Source organism: Physcomitrium patens, chromosome 21 (assembly GCF_059467195.1).
Source record: "Physcomitrium patens ecotype Gransden chromosome 21, ASM5946719v1, whole genome shotgun sequence".
Classification (NCBI taxonomy): domain Eukaryota; kingdom Viridiplantae; phylum Streptophyta; class Bryopsida; order Funariales; family Funariaceae; genus Physcomitrium; species Physcomitrium patens.
The window spans coordinates 6,720,319-6,738,196 of NC_143430.1; the positions used below are offsets into that span (position 1 = coordinate 6,720,319).

At 41.5% G+C, this 17,878-nt stretch overlaps 5 protein-coding genes across 17 annotated transcripts; 4 read left to right on the forward strand and 1 right to left on the reverse strand.

Moving 5' to 3' along the window:
• The first annotated feature begins 746 nt into the window (after window positions 1–746).
• On the forward strand, window positions 747–4,226 carry LOC112274137 (putative NAD(P)H dehydrogenase (quinone) FQR1-like 1). 4 transcript variants are annotated; one of them, XM_024503360.3, is made up of 4 exons: window positions 747–1,067; window positions 2,083–2,447; window positions 2,875–3,234; window positions 3,590–4,226. In XM_024503360.3, exons 2-4 carry the CDS (start codon window positions 2,122–2,124, stop codon window positions 3,816–3,818), a joined length of 915 nt encoding a protein of 304 aa, XP_024359128.1. In that variant the 5' UTR covers window positions 747–1,067; window positions 2,083–2,121; the 3' UTR covers window positions 3,819–4,226. The 4 variants fall into 4 exon arrangements, with proteins under 4 accessions (XP_024359128.1, XP_024359130.1, XP_073385925.1 ...); XM_024503362.3 differs by lacking the exon at window positions 747–1,067 and adding an exon at window positions 1,163–1,881; XM_073529824.2 differs by lacking the exon at window positions 747–1,067 and adding an exon at window positions 1,163–1,674.
• Window positions 4,227–5,032: 806 nt separating this feature from the next.
• On the forward strand, window positions 5,033–6,405 carry LOC112274141 (putative small nuclear ribonucleoprotein G). Of its 2 annotated transcripts, none has more exons than XM_024503372.3 (4): window positions 5,033–5,104; window positions 5,463–5,557; window positions 5,814–5,935; window positions 6,069–6,405. In XM_024503372.3, exons 2-4 carry the CDS (start codon window positions 5,500–5,502, stop codon window positions 6,120–6,122), a joined length of 234 nt encoding a protein of 77 aa, XP_024359140.1. In that variant the 5' UTR covers window positions 5,033–5,104; window positions 5,463–5,499; the 3' UTR covers window positions 6,123–6,405. The 2 variants fall into 2 exon arrangements, with proteins under 2 accessions (XP_024359140.1, XP_024359141.1); XM_024503373.3 differs by having other exon boundaries at window positions 5,475–5,557.
• A 419-nt stretch (window positions 6,406–6,824) lies between these two features.
• LOC112274136 (flavonoid 3'-monooxygenase) lies at window positions 6,825–9,259 on the reverse strand. The gene is made up of 4 exons (XM_024503359.3): window positions 8,975–9,259; window positions 8,402–8,762; window positions 7,876–8,215; window positions 6,825–7,683 (listed from the first exon to the last, which is right to left on the reverse strand). The coding sequence occupies exons 1-4, from the start codon at window positions 9,237–9,239 to the stop codon at window positions 7,051–7,053; spliced, it is 1,599 nt and encodes a 532-aa protein (XP_024359127.1). The 5' UTR covers window positions 9,240–9,259; the 3' UTR covers window positions 6,825–7,050.
• Window positions 9,210–11,784, forward strand: LOC112274140 (uncharacterized). Of its 3 annotated transcripts, XM_090245549.1 has the most exons (8): window positions 9,210–9,323; window positions 9,500–9,665; window positions 9,750–9,852; window positions 9,944–10,048; window positions 10,428–10,486; window positions 10,653–10,733; window positions 10,874–10,985; window positions 11,263–11,784. In XM_090245549.1, the coding sequence occupies exons 2-8, from the start codon at window positions 9,568–9,570 to the stop codon at window positions 11,329–11,331; spliced, it is 627 nt and encodes a 208-aa protein (XP_090101675.1). In that variant the 5' UTR covers window positions 9,210–9,323; window positions 9,500–9,567; the 3' UTR covers window positions 11,332–11,784. The 3 variants fall into 3 exon arrangements, with proteins under 3 accessions (XP_090101675.1, XP_024359139.1, XP_024359138.1); XM_024503371.3 differs by lacking the exon at window positions 9,210–9,323 and having other exon boundaries at window positions 9,430–9,665; window positions 11,180–11,784; XM_024503370.3 differs by lacking the exon at window positions 9,210–9,323 and having other exon boundaries at window positions 9,430–9,665.
• Window positions 11,785–14,263: 2,479 nt separating this feature from the next.
• Window positions 14,264–16,197, forward strand: LOC112274138 (aquaporin SIP1-1). Of its 7 annotated transcripts, none has more exons than XM_073529825.2 (2): window positions 14,264–14,281; window positions 15,100–16,197. In XM_073529825.2, the coding sequence occupies exon 2, from the start codon at window positions 15,125–15,127 to the stop codon at window positions 15,962–15,964; it is 840 nt and encodes a 279-aa protein (XP_073385926.1). In that variant the 5' UTR covers window positions 14,264–14,281; window positions 15,100–15,124; the 3' UTR covers window positions 15,965–16,197. The 7 variants fall into 7 exon arrangements, with proteins under 7 accessions (XP_073385926.1, XP_024359133.1, XP_024359135.1 ...); XM_024503365.2 differs by lacking the exon at window positions 14,264–14,281 and adding an exon at window positions 14,340–14,782; XM_024503367.2 differs by lacking the exon at window positions 14,264–14,281 and adding an exon at window positions 14,425–14,807 and having other exon boundaries at window positions 15,081–16,197.
• The last annotated feature ends 1,681 nt before the right edge of the window (window positions 16,198–17,878 follow it).

Genomic DNA, 17,878 nt, shown 5'->3' on the forward strand with positions numbered 1-17,878 from the left:
ACATTCTTCTGATACACACATTACAGCACACTGACAGCGACCCAAATGAGACTAGAAACATAGGACCACCAAAACTTTTAACATCAGGATGTGTTCGACCCCTCCCTCCCACCGAGTAAGAACGTAATACCGTCAGTAGGGTAAGGAGTTTGGGGGATATCCATCCGACGGTCCGAGTTCCAATCTCTCCGCCAGAACTATGTATCGCCGAGGTGCACCAAAAGTCAGCTGCAGCGGCGTCGGTGGGACCGAGGCAAGTGAGAAGAATCTAGAAGAATACTACTGCAACGGTAACAGCGAAGGAGGGTTAGAGAGGGAGGATGCATGGTGTTGCAGTCAGTGGTTGTTTATCATCCTGAGAAAAGAAAACAGGAGCTGCGATAGATGCGATGAAGGGGGGAAATAAAAGTAAACACTGCTGCGGCGACTTCTTCGGCATTTCTGGGTTGGAGATCTGGTGTTGCTTTTGTTGTTTTATTTTTGTGGGTCCTTTCCTCCCTTCCTTCCGGGGGAGGGGGTGGACAGAGGTGGGATTGATGGCGATGAGGGATGATGGGGTGCGAGGCGTGAGACTGCTTCAGCAGGAAGGATCCTCAGAAGCATCACCATTCTCGAGGAAGACGACGACGACGAGGCGGAGGAGGGTGGGGCCGAGTTGTTGTGACAGTGGTGGTGGTGGTTCACTGCCACTACGACTACTACTTGAGAGGAGGTTGAATGCGGAACAGAGTTGTTTGCAACCATTCTTCCATTGTTGTATAGTAGTAGTGTAGAAGTAGTAGCAGTTGTTGTAGTAGTAGTAGTAAGCTGAGCTAGCTAGCTATAGCTTTCTCTGTCTTTCACTTACTGACATCTTCCAATCCCTCACCATCATTTTCCTCAGCATGCCCACCACGCCTTCCCTTGTAGCAAATTCCGGCTCATTACTCGGTCTTAAAATAATATTTGCATGACCTGCTGAAAATCATTTCTGCCATTTTCGTCTTTTCATGCGGAACCAGGACGGTACAGAGACAGCGGGCACGGCCTGTTTGGTGGTCTCACTGCGGACGCGTGATCCTTTTCGAGTAAGTTTTTTATTTTTTATTTATTTTTATTATTTATATTTATTTTTCTTCCTGCTTTGCTTTGCTTTCTTTCAAGCCTAGCATTGTGTTGTAGCAGGGTGCTGGGTTTTCGAAGCAGACATGCAGTTCTTTGTTAGTAGGCTGGCCTGGTATGCCATTGTCCCTTGCGAATTTGATCAAATTGGGTTTGCTTGCGAGTGCGAGGCTTGATTGTGGGGCAGATAGGGCCTTCCAGTGCATGTAGTGTCTTGGATTTTGTCATTGGCTTGGTCATGTAAATGGGTTTAGTTCGTGTTTGCGATTGAGACCAGATTAGCTCGAAAGACGGGATGGCTCTTGGGTTATCGACATTGGTCACTGTTTGCATTCAGAATCTGGGTTTCGCATGTAGTTACTTACTCTCGGAGGAATAGGCTCGGGTTGAGGGAGTGGATATTGTATCCTGCTTGGCCGAGTGTGGTGGGTCACTAGTGTAAGGAAATTCTTATATTTGCGACCAATCTCTTGCACTCAGATAGCTTAGTTGTCCCGAGCAGCACCGTGATAGAAATGCGAGCGGTTCTTGTTGCCCTATGACGCAAATGGCAAAGCTCTTGGCCGGTTGCTGGTCGGTAAAGATTTACTAGAGTTTAAGTGTGCTAGATTTAGCTAGCAAAGCAATTTGGTAGTAATTATTTCACTTATACTAAAATATGTTAGATTTGGATTAAAGAGAAGATTTAAGAATGCCTGGTTTAGCTAGTCAAACGCAGTTTCAGTAGGTTGTCGCACTGTTCAGCATGTATTCAGCTACTATTCACTTTCTTCCTGTGATGTAAGAAGAAATTTGATGCCGTACTCTGAATATTTCTTGTGTTGAATGGATGAGGGCTGTTGATGGTGTATGGCTAGGGAAGATGAGAGATTGAGCGGGACACTTTCCCTTGTTTCGATCCCTTGTTAAATGCCGTAGTTTTCATCCTTATTATGGTTAATTTCATCTCTATTGTCTGTGTGTGTGCGTCCGTGCTCACAGGTGTAACTCTCTTTCTTGAAAGAATTCAGTGATATAATTATGGGGAAAGGCACAGGATGTTTCCCTAGCAAAGGGAGCAAATCTGTGGGAGCTGGATCCGGAACTCCACATGAGAAGGTTGAAACAGGCCCGACATCAGATGCTCCAGTTTCAGCAAGCAATTCTCCTCTTGCAACTCCTCCACCCGCTGCTGCACCCTCTGCAACACCCGATGCTGCAAAGTCACCCGCTCCGACAGCCGATTCTACTGAACGAAGTGTCGCATCTGAGGCTCTCGAAAAGAGTGCAGATGACAAACATTCTGTGAAGGCTCCAATTTCAAGTGCAGCCCCAATATCAAGTGGGAAGGTTAAAGTGTTCATCGTGTAAGTTGTTTACCCGCTGCATTCGTGGTCTGCTCATTAGATGGTGATGCATATCATCATTGCTGAGGTGAGTGGAGTATGCAGTTTGATGGCATGGTATAGATGTGTTAGGTTGTTATTCCAAAATGTTTAAGTCTAACCCTGTACAGGACATTTAATGTTGTTGCTGCTGGTATACTACATTTTGCAGAATTTACCACCTCGTTTCTTGTTACTTGATTGACTTGAAAGCCGTTAATGGAGCTGAAATGGGAAGCTATGTAGAACCTCTGGATTGTGAGGGAATAGCACGTTTTAAGAACCCCTTTCAATTTTGGAGCTTTCGAGATGATGGCAGGAGATCGGAAGCATGTGGACGATTTTCCTATGCTTGAAGAATCTCTAGTGGAACAAGAAATATGATTGGTTTTGGGATGCTTTGATGCAGATTCTACTCCATGTACGGACACGTGCTTACACTGGCAAAAAAGATGAAGGAAGGGGTAGATTCTGTGGAAGGTGTTGAAGCCATCTTGTACCAAGTTCCTGAGACGCTACCAGCTGATGTTTTGACAAAGATGAGTGCTCCACCCAAGGATGAAGCGATTCCCGTCATTACAGCTGCACAGTTACCTGAAGCTGATGCATTTTTGTTCGGAATTCCAACTCGATACGGAACAATGTCAGCACAAATGAAGGCATTCTTCGATTCCACGGGAGGGCTGTGGAGAGGGCAGTCTCTTGCAGGGAAGCCAGCAGGAATTTTTGTTAGCACGGGCACTCAAGGTGGAGGACAGGAGACTACCGCGTAAGTTAATCTTTATAAATGTTTCCCCTTCTATCATTTCTTGTGCTTCTGACACTTCAGTGGATGTGGTCTTTGTAGGTATGGTAAGCGTCATTTCCAAAATTAGCAATGTGTTCGCGGCCAGAACACGTCTGAAGTTCGTATGTTTTTAGTGCTAGCTTTGGGATTCGTTTGTGCTCAACTGCTTTGTTGCAAGCCCTTTCCCCCAAAATCTTGAGCCAATAGCGGCCATCACTTTCACTACTTACAACTCTTCGCTGAAATGGGCTGACCCATACTAGACCATGTAGTTTCTTTCTGTTCGTATGTTTGATGCCCAAAGACATGCTGAAGTTTGGTGGATGATGGCTCCCAGGTTGACAACCATCACGCAGTTGACACATCACGGGATGCTCTATGTCCCGATCGGATATACTTTTGGTGCTGGGATGTTCAAACTAGACGAGCCCAGAGGAGGCTCCCCTTATGGTGCTGGAACTTTTGCTGGAGACGGAACAAGGATGCCCACCGAGACAGAGCTGGCCATGGCTGAGCACCAAGGTCGCTTGACTGCCAATGTTGCGAAGCTGTTGGCGAGAAAATGAAGCAGAAGAACTCTTCCAGCACTCTTGTAATCAAACTCTTCTGTGGCTGATCTCAACAGTTTGTTCTCATAATGTGTAAAGTCCGTTTCTGATGTAGCCCCTTCTATTATTCATAGGGTGCTTGCATATTCTTTCCGAATGAGCTTGTGTGCTGCTCACTGCAGCTGCTGTAGAAGCATGCTTAGGATATTGTATTACCACGTCTTACTGAGCTTGCAGTTGAGCTATTGCAGAGGTGTATTGGCACTACTAGGATAACGATAGAGGTGGTCATTTTTAATTTTTTTCACAAAAAATCTTTAAAAAGTATATTGGATTAGTAACAGAGTTGCTGTTCTATGTTGCAAAGTTTCAAACTAGTTCTTGAAATAAGAATCATCAGTTGTCCCAGCTGATCTTTCATTCTAATGTTGCCGACTCGTTGTATGTGTGTGTGTGTGTGTTTTCACTTCTTCCAACCACGATCCTGGTGCGGAAAACTTGTAACTTTGAAATGGTGCGACACTAACGTTTCAATCTCTTACACACGTCTTAAGATCTTTTTTCGCAATCAATAGAATACTATCATTGTTCTCACACGGTATCTACTACTTTCAAAATCTTTCAGTAAGCTCATTTCGAAGTGAAGGCGTTCTCAAAGTGCCAACTTGATCATTTTAAACATAAAAATCATTTGACTTATAATTTGTGTTTGGTAGGAGGTTAAGATACTAGGATTTCTGAATCTCTCTCTCTTTCGATGCACACACACACATACATATACTTTTATTATTGAAAGACCGAATTTGAATGTTCCAATGGTCTAAATGTCACAAACTACTCAATTCTATATAATCGTTCATTTTCGTCCAAGTATATACTGTAGCTCCTGACTTCATTGAGACCAAATCCAAATATATATTGCAAAGACATTTTTTACGACTGAGACCAACCCTGCAGGTATCCTCGATAGATTATACTTCATTCTTTCTCACAATTTTAAACCGCACAATCAGATCAGACAACCAATTGGCACCACTTTTCCAAACAATCACCAGTAAATTCGAGAGATGCTAATGAATTCATTGATGGAGTGCAAGGTGTCAGAAACAATGCAGGATCACCGATGAAATAAAAAACCATTTCATTCATCGTAACAAGGAGGACGTTCGTTCATCAGGGTCTCCAGCCCTAAGGCTTCACCATGCTCGTCGCCCCAGATTAGTGCATTGTTTGGGCAACTGGCGTCAGGGAGCATCAAGCTTGCACCGATTTCGCCATCGCCATTGCCTTTGCCATTGCCCGGGGTACTCGCTGCATCGACTCACGCTCACTGTGTTTCAAGAGCTCTGTTGCACATGAAACGCCTTCTTGTAGTTTTTCTGAAATAGATGTTTCGTTGGGTGTACTCGTGTAGGGTTTGTTTCTGGTTGTCGGTTTTCTAGGGTTTCTAGGGTTTTAGTCGGTAACGGGTTCTGTGTCAATAGTGATGGTGGGAGTGCGTTGTGTCTTTTCGACGATTTCTGGACGGTTTCCGTATGTTAAGCTTTTTAAATAAGAGGCTTATAACTAGGATCGGACGTTCCTTGATTTTTTTTTTGGGTGTGTTTTTTTGTCTGTCTTGAATATTATAGTTGTACGTGCTGACTAAGCTGTTGTGTTCAGGTGGGTTTGTAGTAATCAGGGTCGGCTGTCATTCACCATGAGCAAATCAGGGCAACCCCCGGATTTGAAGAAGTACATGGACAAGAAGCTGAACAGTAAGACATGTTTATTTTTTGGAAGGCGTTTTTCTACCATCTCCTCTATTCATACTTCTGTTGCGAGAGGCAATCAAAATAATTTTCCTGTGACTACTAACTTACGGATAAGTGGCTTTTTCTTTATGTTTATTTGAATGGATGTCCTGTATCCATAAACGAGTGTTAAGTTAGTGTCCATTGAGCCAGAAAAATCTGAATCCAACTTAGTTAGTATTCTAATTGGCTTGATCAAACGCTTCGGTGGTCTTTGCAGTCAAGCTCAATGCTGGTAGGAATGTTGTTGGAGTCCTGCGTGGATTTGACCAGTTCATGAACCTTGTACTGGATAACACTGTTGAGATCAATGGTGCTGACAGAAACGAGATTGGCATGGTGGTGAGGCCTCTACCCGTTGTTTCTTGAGTTAACATATATCGATTGTAACGCTCCTGTGTGCGTTTTCCCTTTTTCAAATCTTTTGAAGATACATATTGGGACATCTAATGAGCAAATCGGGTGTTGTGTGCAGGTTATTCGTGGGAACAGCGTAGTCATGATCGAGGCACTAGAAGCTGTAAGATAGAGCTTGACATGGCAAGCGCCCAAGGTGATAATTATTTTGAAGACAAAGGTGCCTGAATTTCCATCTGTCTTCGACCGTCCATCGTACAATTTTAGAACGTGCAAAAACATCCTTCGGAGTTACTTAGAGGGCACTTCGAAGACTAGTTCTACCTAGTGTTTTGGCTGATGCAATGTTAAGAAAAATCCTCTACTAGATTCAAATGTGGCACGTTGGAGCAGTTGCTTGCCTTACTCTGCATGCTCTTGAGTTAACCATTTGACAAGATACTTGATGCACAGCTCATGTGGTGTCACGGATATTTAGTCATAGTCATGTATGTTGTACGTCCCACTTTTATTACATTCGATGTGGTGTTTGGATTGTTGGAGAAACTATCGATACATGCACTGCAGCGCCCTTCTCGTGGAATGCATTGCTGAGTTCGATGGAAAGTCAGTACAAAACTGGTCTCTGGAATCTTCGAAACATGGTGTCCAACAACGGATGTATTCGCAGGTTACTCATCGCAATAATCTCGCAAAGCATAGTGACCTTACGTGTCTCCTGTAGACATAGTGACCACACAAGTTTCCTCACACTGTCTCCTGTAGACAGTCCGATTCTTTGTGAGAGTCTTTTGGTCCGTTGCTGCTAGAGGTTCGTTGTAAGGCAATACCACAATCAGAACCATAATTGATCATTCATAATCTGGTAGCGAGGTGAAATTGATCATATGTGATTGTCGTCAACGGTGTATAAATTTCTGCTAACTATTGTGAACGTCTACTACCATACAGTATGTTTATTGATCCTGGATTCTTGATTGTGCGACCCTATCAATTTGCTTATGAATGTAATGGGCATAGTGTGTTGCATGATTTTATTCTATGCGCACCACACAAGTGCATCCCAGTTGTACAGAAAACTGAACTGACAAGAAGTTAGATCAGTACAGGTAGGCTGGGCTCCTAGGCTTGGCTATTAAAAACAAGGGCTTCTTTCTTAATCCTACTAGCTTATAAGTCTCAGACATGTCGAGATTCTCTTCGGTTACTCCTGCAGGCAATCTCCAGTCGAAGCTGTGGAGAAGATGAGCCAACATCAAAGACACCATCACATTGCCGAGATGGTAACCGGGGCACATCCGCCGCCCTGCTCCGAACGGAATCAGCCCGTAAAAGTCCTTTCCCGACATATGATCCACCTCAGGATGGTCCACAAACCTACTGGGCTGAAAACTATCAGGATTTTCGTACACAATTGGGTCGCGATGGATAGCAAACACGTTGAGGATCAGTCGAGTGTTGGCTGGAAACTGGCTCCCTGCAACTTCACACGGTTGCTCGGAACAACGAGGAAGGGAGAGAGGTACAGGAGCGTGCAAGCGAAATGTTTCCTTGACGATGGTACGAAGAAATGGCAAGTTGGGGATGTCGGATTCTTCCACGAGACGGGAATCTCCCACCACCGCATCCAACTCTTCTTGGGCTTGCTTCCTAATCTTGGGGTTTACCATAAGCTCTGACATTGCCCACACCACTGTGGTTGCGGTGGTGTCCGTGCCAGCACCTATCATGCTCTACAATCAACCATGAACATATTCAAGAGGGGTGAAACCATCTAAAACATTTGGTTACACGACCAAGTTTATATGTAACTAGTTATATCTGTCGTATACGATGAGCAAGCAATGTGTGTCACATGTTTGATTTTGAGCTGTGATTCAAGCTGTGAACATGTCAGAGAGGTTACGGAATGGGGAGAAGCTCACCGAAAGTATAGAGATGATTTCTCGGTCTGTGAGTCGCTCTCCATTATCTAGAGGCGTATTTAACAATACATCCACAAAGTCTGGTACGTAAATTGGATCATTGCCCCTTTCCAGTGCACGTTGCCTATGCTTCTCCACTTCAAAAATCTTGCCAATAACTGAGTGTAAAAACTTTCGAAATGCCGTGAGCTTTGCTATCTTGCCCTGCAACATTTCCACAAATCGCAATTTTGGAATGAAGTCACTGATGAAGAAAGTTCCAGCAGCAGCAAAAATATGGTCGAATATTTCCTCGAAGTCTTTCTTCTCTTGCTGATCTGATACGCCAGTTCCAAAGAACCTGTCACGAGAACACTCCAGTCAATACAACGTCGAGATTGCTTCACCATCCTGTTCACCCTTTCAAATGTTCAGCTTAAGTTTTCGCAGAATCACCACCATATTTGTCCTGAAATTTCAGAAACGACGATGAGGCACTACAATTACTCGTTGCGATGATTCGAAGTTTCGCAAATCGGAGGTTCACCTTTTGTTGATGAGCATCCTAGTCATATTGTTGGCAGTCACACCAGTAAGCCAGCTCTTGAGATCAATGGCTTTCTCTGTCCGAGACTCAGCTAGGAGAACCTTCATCATGCTGTGAATCTCCTCACTCCTAACACTCACATGGGACGCGTGAATTGCTGGAGAAAATAACTCTGTGTTGCAGATTCTTCGAATCTGACGCCAGTAAGGTCCATATGGCGCACTTGTTAAACTTTTGTAAGACTTTCCAGATATGATTTCGTGGTCAAGTCTCTTGGGCCGGTAGGAAAAAATCACGTCGTGGGTTCTGAACAGCTCCTTGGCTGCTGCAGCGGTGGAAACCACGAGACAAGGCACTTGACCTAATACAGGTTGACAATGCAGTCAGAGAAGGAACCCATAAATGTGGCTTACGGAAGAGGGATCTCCGATGCATTCCAACCTCTTTACACTCACGGCAAAGCTGTCAATCTCAAGCTGCCTGCAACACTTTGAAACAGCTCAAATCTGGAAACAGCTGAGCGCATTCATCTGAAATCTCAAAAAATAAGAAATTGCAATTATAAGCGCATACCGAGTTGGAGATACATGAGGCCACCATACTTGGCAGCGAGGTTCTGCAAATTTCTGTGCGGCAAACCAGCCAAGACAGCAAGATTGCCAACTACTGGCCATGGCCAAGGGCCCGGAGGTAACTTCTTTCTGCGTTGATAAACCACCGTAACATAAATAACTAGAGACGAAATCAGCAATGTTGCAATAGTCCCTTCGCCCGAAACACGGATGCCATGCGCTTCCTGTGACCACCACCTTCGAGTATGTGAATGTGCTGAAGCCATTCTCAGTGCTCCACATGACAACAATCGATACTAGACATCTGCGGACACGAGTCGCTTATTTAGCTCAGATAGCCTTTGACGAATGTACGAAAAAATAATCAATCGAACCAAACTTGAGATCGTCACAAGGAAGTGCTCTGTTCATGATTGAGTACAATATATATCCTTAATATAGATAAAACGCAGTGGAATTTAGATATTGGGTTTTTTCGTTTTTTGTTGGAGGACTTGAGCTATGAGAGTTGGTGACGTTTGTGCAGGATTGTGAGGATTCAAGCTGTGGTGAAGCATCTCTAGGAGGATCTTCCAGTGTCGGCAAAGTGCAGGCATGGCTGGACCAAGTAGCGTAGTGCTGATGAGCGGAGGGATTGAAAGTGCAGTGTTGCTTTACAACTGGAGATCGTCTTCCGCCCTTCTTCATCCTCTGTAAGCTTTCGAACCACAACAACGTTCTAGACCCAGATTCTATGCCATTTCGTGAATTTGAGGGTATTTTCTTTGGCATTGTAGGTACATCAATTATGGACAAAGGGGGGCAGCAATGGAGGAGCGGGCGAGCGACAAGATTTGCAATAACCTCGGGTTAGAGTTGAGTCGCATCGACATGTCCGCGGTAAGTGAGCGAACTTTTGCCGTCGACGAATTACCCTCACTCGAAGAATTCAGAGGATTGAACAGTATATGAAGCTGTACGAGTATTGCAGGTGGGGAATAAATTTAGAGAATTGCAGCATGGGGCCAAGTCGTTCGTGCCACTGCCTCACAGAAATCTTGTGATTCTAGGGCTTGCGGCCAGCTATGCCAGTCAGGTTTTCAATACTTCCCCCTTGTGAATTATCAGTCCACTCATTTGATTTGTACGTTAGTCATTTGCATGTGTAATTTCACCTCATGGCTTACACATCGTGGCTCTCCATCTTGCGAGCAACAATTTCTTACGCGTTTGTAGAGCGAATGCTCAAAACCTAGAAGGGACTTGTTTAGACATGTGGCTATGGTTCAGAATTGCTCACAATTTGGTGCATTCTGTTCGGCAGAGAGCAGTTTCCTGGTTCGTTGTATTGCCCAATTTGAGTTGGATGGCTTCTCCCGAGTATTTGTCTTAGAATGCTCTTTTATTTATATTCCTTCCTCATGTTAAACATCTTATTCATGACAATAGCATGTGATGTGATTCTTTTATTGAAGGTAGGATCAAGTAAAGTTGCCCTTGGCCTCAACAAAGATGACCTTGGTTCATATTCTAGGTGAGGCTTCATACTCTTTCCGTGCATTGAATTCCACCATCTTCGCATTACCATGGGGACTTTTGTGCTTTCGTCATTTTATGTTAACAAAAAGTTATCATCTACTGGCCCACTCAGTGTAAATGACATATAACGTGCTTGACATACTTGGGCTACCATGCTGCAGTGCTTCTCAAAATTTCATGGATAGTTTCCGTTCAACAGCGGCCTCGCTGGAGCCACCTGTGACTTTGATTGCTCCTTTGAGGTACCTTTCAAGAGTTCATTCTCAGACTTTCAACGTATATTTTTTGAGAGTTCTGCGATCCTAGTATCCATGCCCATAAGTCCATTATTGATATTATTAAGATCAGAGTGAGATTGAAACTCTGTTTGCTGTAATTGCAGCCATTTCACCAAGGCTGAGGTGATCAGGTTAGGCAAGCGCCTGGGTGTGCCCTTCGCTGATACTTACAGCTGCATGGTCGGCCGGCCTGTCCATTGCGGTCGTTGTCATCAGGTAACTTTCGCTGCTCCACGGTCGCGACTAAGCATTTTTCTGCAATGATATTTCCTAGTACACTAACTCTCAGTTCATGAGATGATTAGTCTATACGGGAACCTAAACCTTAACTCGAGACAATGTGTACACTTTAGTAGAGCTACGCTACAGGACGTCCACATGTCAATGGGCATTGTTATACTCTTTGCCAGGATCATGACCCCGAGCAGAAGTGAACAAGCTAGAATAAGGAAAGTTCTTTTACCAATTCAGTGTCAACTGGTATTGGAAGCAGTGCAGATCAAGGCAACTGGCTTTTGCTTCGGCCTCAGAACAGGAGCCTGCTGGATTCTATGAGAGGTGACACTTGAAGGGGAGTGTATAACTCAAGGCTATCAGGGATCTGACCTTCTGAAGGTGTTGTGCCCCCAAGGCCACATACAGATTAGAATGGCAACATTCACTTCACGTTCGGATTTCCTTTCGGCTGCAAATTTAGTGGGTCGAAGTTGGATGCAAGTGCAATGTCCAGATAAGCCATAGTCTCAGCCCTTAACAAGGTGGAATAGCACATTGGATTCGGGTGAGCAAAAAGGTGACACGATGAAGATGGACAATTCGTATAGAAATGCAACATATCCAACATGATTTTGTTTGCTGTCCTCAAATGGATTGGATTGACAGAGTTCACGTGCAGGTATAGACAAGGTAACCTAGAAGAAGGATACATTTTTCAGGCTTTTTGGGTAAGACCCAGTGTAGAGATTTGTTCTTATCAATCCAATGGGCTATTTAAGATTGGCTCAGTTGTGCAGAACCGGCTCTGGGAAATATTCTTTGTTGGGATTGCTGAGTGGGGATACACACTTGGGGCGTGCCTGGAACTTGGAATCTCCATATCCATGATTCTAATGCCAAGCTCTGACAAGAAATTATATTTGTGGTAGTAATGTGCAAGGAATGAGGGAGACAGAGAGCGAGAGAGGAGTCTGCTTAAATAGTGGAGGTACCTTTATAAACATGAAAATGTGTTTGTCATTAAAGAAGCCACATTGTCTACATATTTGTATTGATGTAACTTGGTAGGAATTTTTATTTAAAAAAACAACAAAAAAAAAGAAGAAAAAAAAAAGACTTGAAGACATATCATAAAGACATAAATGAACAAAAAAATAAATATATACACATACATATACACACATATATTCACACATGTATGAACAATTACACATTGAACGATTATCTTCTTAAATTGCATGCAAAAATGTAAATGTGTGTATATAATTATAAATTATTACTTATCCTTTGTCTATATGTGAAAAATAAGATTTGCACAATAAACAATAGATATTTAAAAAATATTCTATCTGTTGAAAATTATATTTTTTATACTATTAATCTAAAAAATATATATATATATATATATATATATATAATAACAATAAATCTATTATTTGTATTAGATTTTTTATATTACATTTCAAATAATATAATTTTAATAATATATTAAATAATAGGTATTGGTAAAAAAAAATATTAATTTAATTTTTAATTATACCTATAATAATTTAAGTCTATATTTAGTAGATATTTAAAAAATCATGTATAATAGTCAAAGAATCATCTTTGATTTATTCTTTATAAGCTTAATTTATTTCAAATATATTTTAAAAACTTACTTGAAATCTTAATTAAAATTATAAAAAATAAAAATAAAAATAAAAATCAATTGGAATGTACATATAGGTATCACGCACTTTGCTGTAATAGACATTTATGACTCTAAAAGGCAATGATAGTCATGGAATTGATTCTTATACATATGGCGTTTTTGTAAAAGAAAACACATTATGAAATGATTTGAGTTTGTATAAAGATATTATATATATATAAATATATATATATATATATATGGTAAAAAAAACACTTAAATTTAAGATTTTCGTAAGAAGACATGAGAAACAAATAGAAGAGATTAGAATCACTGAAATAGCTTGTCAACTTCAAAATGTATTAAACATTTAGAAGTGCATAACATCCTTGTAATTTATTTAAATAATAAAAGTAATTATTGGAATTTATATATGCAATGAATAAATATAAATTGAATCTTAACTTATCTCAAATAAAAAAACATCATAAAGTATGTTGTTATAAGATTTGAAAAGACAATAAGATTATGTGAGTGGAAATTCTAAAAAATAAAGTACAGTTTGAAAGTTCACTAATAAAGTTAAGATTCCTCGAAAAAATAGAAAAAAACAAATAAAACGTTGACAAATTCTACACAAGATATTATAAAAGGACTAGTTTGCTTCTTTACGCTTGTGGAGCAACAAGGAAGTTCATACAGAATCTCTACTTGATACAATTCAGTGTCTTCCACACTATTCACATTATTGCAAGTTATATTAAATTACATCATATTGGCATAGAACCATCTTCTAAAAAGTTACTACGTATAATTTTTGATTTTGAATATGTCTTACACACGCATTATAATTTGATATCTCAATTTTACATTTTGCTTCAAGAAAAAAAAATTACAATAATGTTTTTTCTTGCCTTGATTTTTTTTATAAATAAAAAAATTGTTTCTTTCTATTTTGTTTGCTCAACATTATTAGTAGTTTTCTTTTCTCTCTTTAAGCTCTATTTCTTTCTTTTTAGAAGGAGGTGTACTGATAAGGAGAGGAAAAATAAATAAATAAATAAACTAAATGTTGCCATAGAAAATACTTCTCATTCTTCATTCACATGTGAAACTCATCTTCATCATGTGAAGCATCCGGACTAATGTACCCACCTGGTTCCGAACACGAGACACGAGCCCGACCATAGTCAACCACCAATACAAAAAAACAAAGACAAAACAAAACACACACACACACACACAGACTAACACACGACACCACGCTCACTACACACTAACCCCAATTACCACCACTCACTAAACACACTTACCGCTCACTAAACACACTTACCACTCACTAATCACACTCACGGCGGACAGACTCGCGACGCGACGGCGATGAAGGCCAGTGCTGCATGCGCGACGCAGAAGCGCCGCGAATCACTGGAATCCTCAATTTAGCGAGCGAGCGAGGGAGGGAGCGTCGCAAGGATAGGACCAACCCGAAGGATCGCATCAGGCAGGCAATCACGACGTCGCAGAATCAGCAGCAACGCCTGAGCCGAGGAGTTGCTGCAACCAGGGAAAGGAAGGAAGGAAGGAAGGGCGTCCAGCAGCACCAATGGCATGGTCCAACTAGCCAGCACTTCTGCAATCCCCATCACGCCCCACAATTAACCGTGTACATTCATTCATTCCCATACACAATATAAAGTAGAACCCCCTCCGGCGTTGATTTCGTCGTATTCGTAATGTTCGGATTTACAGAGCACGCTGCTCGTTTTTTCTTTTTCTTTTCCTTCTGAAACTGTCGGTTTCCGTTTCAGTTCCTGTTGTTGCGTAATTGGGTGATTGCTGGAGGCTGCCGTTCAATCCCCATCTTGTGATCGCTTGCAGTAGCGGACCAGATCGCATGCGAGTGTCCCGAACGGAACTTCACTTCCAGGAGTGTTGTGGGTTTGCGCTATTTTTATATCTGCTTTTTCAGTACCGAGGGACACAAAGTCTAGACTTACGTCTTTGATCATTGAAGCTTAGTCAAGCGGGGCTGGCTCGCCACGCTGTAGCTAGGAGGGGAGGGGGGTGGTGTCGTGGTGGTTGATTCTCCTGCTGGAGTGCTGGTGGTCTCGTTCCCTTCCCTTCCTCCCTGCTGTGGCTGCTGTATGCGGATGTGTCGAGAGAGGTAAAATTTCGTAGGTGTTTGCAAGGTAGGCTTTGAATTTCGAGTGGACTTGCGTGTGTTTGTGACGAGCCCAGTGTTTCGGTTGTTGACGTGGGCGAAGAATGTGGTGAGGCGAGCTGTGTCTTGGAGATCAGGAGTGTGGTCGATGATTGTTGTCCGTGAAGCCACATTGAAGTGCAGTAGATTTGGCGTGGGCTTTGCGAAGGCGATGAGAGTCGATTTGTAGTGAGGGACGTAGTTGTGAAGTATTTCTTTCTTTGATTTGTTGTTGTTGTTGTCGTTGTTGTTATTGATGCAGTGTTTTTCAGAATTCGCAGAGTTTGAGGGGGCGGGGTTGACGCGATGGGGTTGGCAAGGAAGGCAGTGGCAGATGCGTCCATAACATTCTTATGGGTATTCGCTATGGCATCATTGGGCGCTGCGTCGACGGCTATTGCATCGTCGTTAGGTTTGGATGGACCAGGGAAGACGAAGATGTACATCGTCTTCGCCTTGGTGTCGTTCCTCGTATTTTTCTTCAGCTTTTTAGGACACGCGCTCGGAGGCGCGAGCTGGAACCCGACTGCAATCGTCGCCTTCTCGTACGCAGGGGTGAGTAATGACGACCTTTTCACTCTCGGCGTCCGCCTGCCTGCTCAGATGGTGGGAGCAGTTGGGGGCGCCTTAGCAATCCTAGAGGTCATGCCAAAGAAGTACAAACACATGTTGGGTGGTCCAAAACTGAAAGTGCCGCTACAGACAGGCGTGATTGCCGAGGCAATCCTGACCTTCACCATCACTTTGATTGTCATGTGGGCCATGTTGCGAGGACCTCGCAACAAAATGGCGAAGACCTTCATCATCATCGGAGCCACAATTGCCCTTGTCACCGCCGGCGGTGCTTACACCGGTCCTGCTATGAATCCCGCTAATGCATTCGGATGGGCGTTTGTGTCAAACCAACACACATCATGGGACCATTTTGCGGTCTACTGGGCTGGTCCCATGATCGGCACCATCTTCGCTGTCTGGGCTTTTAACCTACTCTTTGGTCCTCATAGTCAAGCCACTCAAGCCTCAGATTCCAAGAAACTCAAGGCAAATAAGGCGAAGAAATCCGGCAGTGAAGGCGAATCAGCCAAGGATAAGAAGCGTGGCGAAGGATTATCAGAGAATGCGGCGGGTAAAGTGAAGGCATCGTAGGAGTTGGTGGATTACCTGCTTGCATGCATCAGATGAAGCATCTGATCTCTCAAATCCATGCCTCGTTCCTGCACCCAGGTTTCCAATTCTTTTTTGTGCAGAATCCAATTGTCGAACACGGGTTTCTAGAAATTTTCCTCCAACCTCTGACTTTTTCTATTCACATTTTAACTTACAAAACGCTGATTTTCAAATAAGTTCATGGACTTCATGTGGCGCTGTTGCTGTAAAAACCCTGATGCTGTGCTCCAGAGTGTTCCATGTTTGTCTCCGTTTGCAGCGAACCTCTCACTTTTTTGATGTATCATGTTTCATGCAGTCTATAGAGTTGGGATTGTTGCAAACTAGATTTTCTGTGGCAACTCAAACCTTGAGAGTTTCTACAATTGCCACGTTGTTGTGAAAACCACATCTGGATTAGTGTACAGCGTTGGCATCCGGGAGTTGAATTCTGCCCTCTAATACAGATAAGAATTGAATGCTGCACATTCTATCTTCTTTTTTCTTTTTGTCTTTTTGTTTTGTGTGTGTGTGGGGTTTGATTCATGCCTAAAGCAAGCAACCAACCAACTAACCAACACTGGGAATTTATGTTACATTTTGGTTAGATTGTGGAACATGTGATCAAAACAAAGTCCTTTAGACAGGATTTTAATGAATTTACTTGCTAGAGATGTTTGAATCAGAGAACTTTGAGGTAGAAGTTTAATGGCGAGTTGAATTTATTTTATTGTGTGCTACACGTGCCAACTCTAAAGGTTCTTAGTATTGCTTTTATGGAATTTCACATCTATTGATTATTCCAAATCATTGATGTTTTTATTTTCAATCATTTTTGTTATAAAATTCGACACATGACATTATTCCACCTTTATAGATTTCCAAGTTAGAAAAAAAAAATATAAACAAAATAAACACTAGAAAAATTTTAAAAATAAAAAAACAAAAAGTCAAGATTAGAGTTTGTTGAATGACATTAGATTAAATTTAATATCTATAAGTCTTTTATATATTTTACTACAATTCATTCACGTTTATTTATTTAATTATATTAACAATTGAAACAAACATTTTAGTAATTCTTAATGTATATTATTTATTTTACAAAAAAGAGTTGTATAATAAACATAACAAACCTCCTGAATGCCATCAGCTAATTTCTTTAAAAACAACCAAAATTATGTTTTTATATAATAAATGATTCTTTAATTCAATCATAGTCATTGTCATAAGTTGCATATGCTTCAATTTCCAGCTACTCAAAATCCAATGTCCAGAAAAAATCAAGTTTTTAATTTAATTACTTTACTTCAAAGAAAATACCAATTTTCAGTTTAAAGAAAAGTTCAAAAAAATGAGGAGTTTTATTTGATGCTTTCATATTTCTATTGAAAAATCAAAAAGCTAATTAATGATATGGATTTCAAATTAGAAACATAACATTCTTGTAATGAGTTGGACAATTGTAGCTTAATAATAATAATAATAATAATAAATCAGTTAATTCAACTTAAAATAAATGAATAAATAAATAACTCTGACCTTAGAACTATCAAAATCAACAGAAGAAGATTTTATGAACTTATTATGATGTATTATTCATTGTATTGATTTTTGTTGTCTGTTATGGCTTTCCCAACATTGGGTTCAAAGCCAAGGCTGACAGCAAGGAGCTTTCATGAATTGTACACTTCACAAGTTTGATTTGGCGTTGAGTTATTTTATTAGCATCATTCATTACCTTGGCTATAGAATGTCAACGCTGCACTCAAATGTATAGCTGCACGGTAGGCAAAGTGGTCATAGGTTGAACTTAATTAGACTTAATTAACTGATATTATGAGGGGTAGAGCCAAGAGCAAATATCCCCCATCACAACAAGCTCAAAGACCTCTAGTGTGAGCCATGAGAACC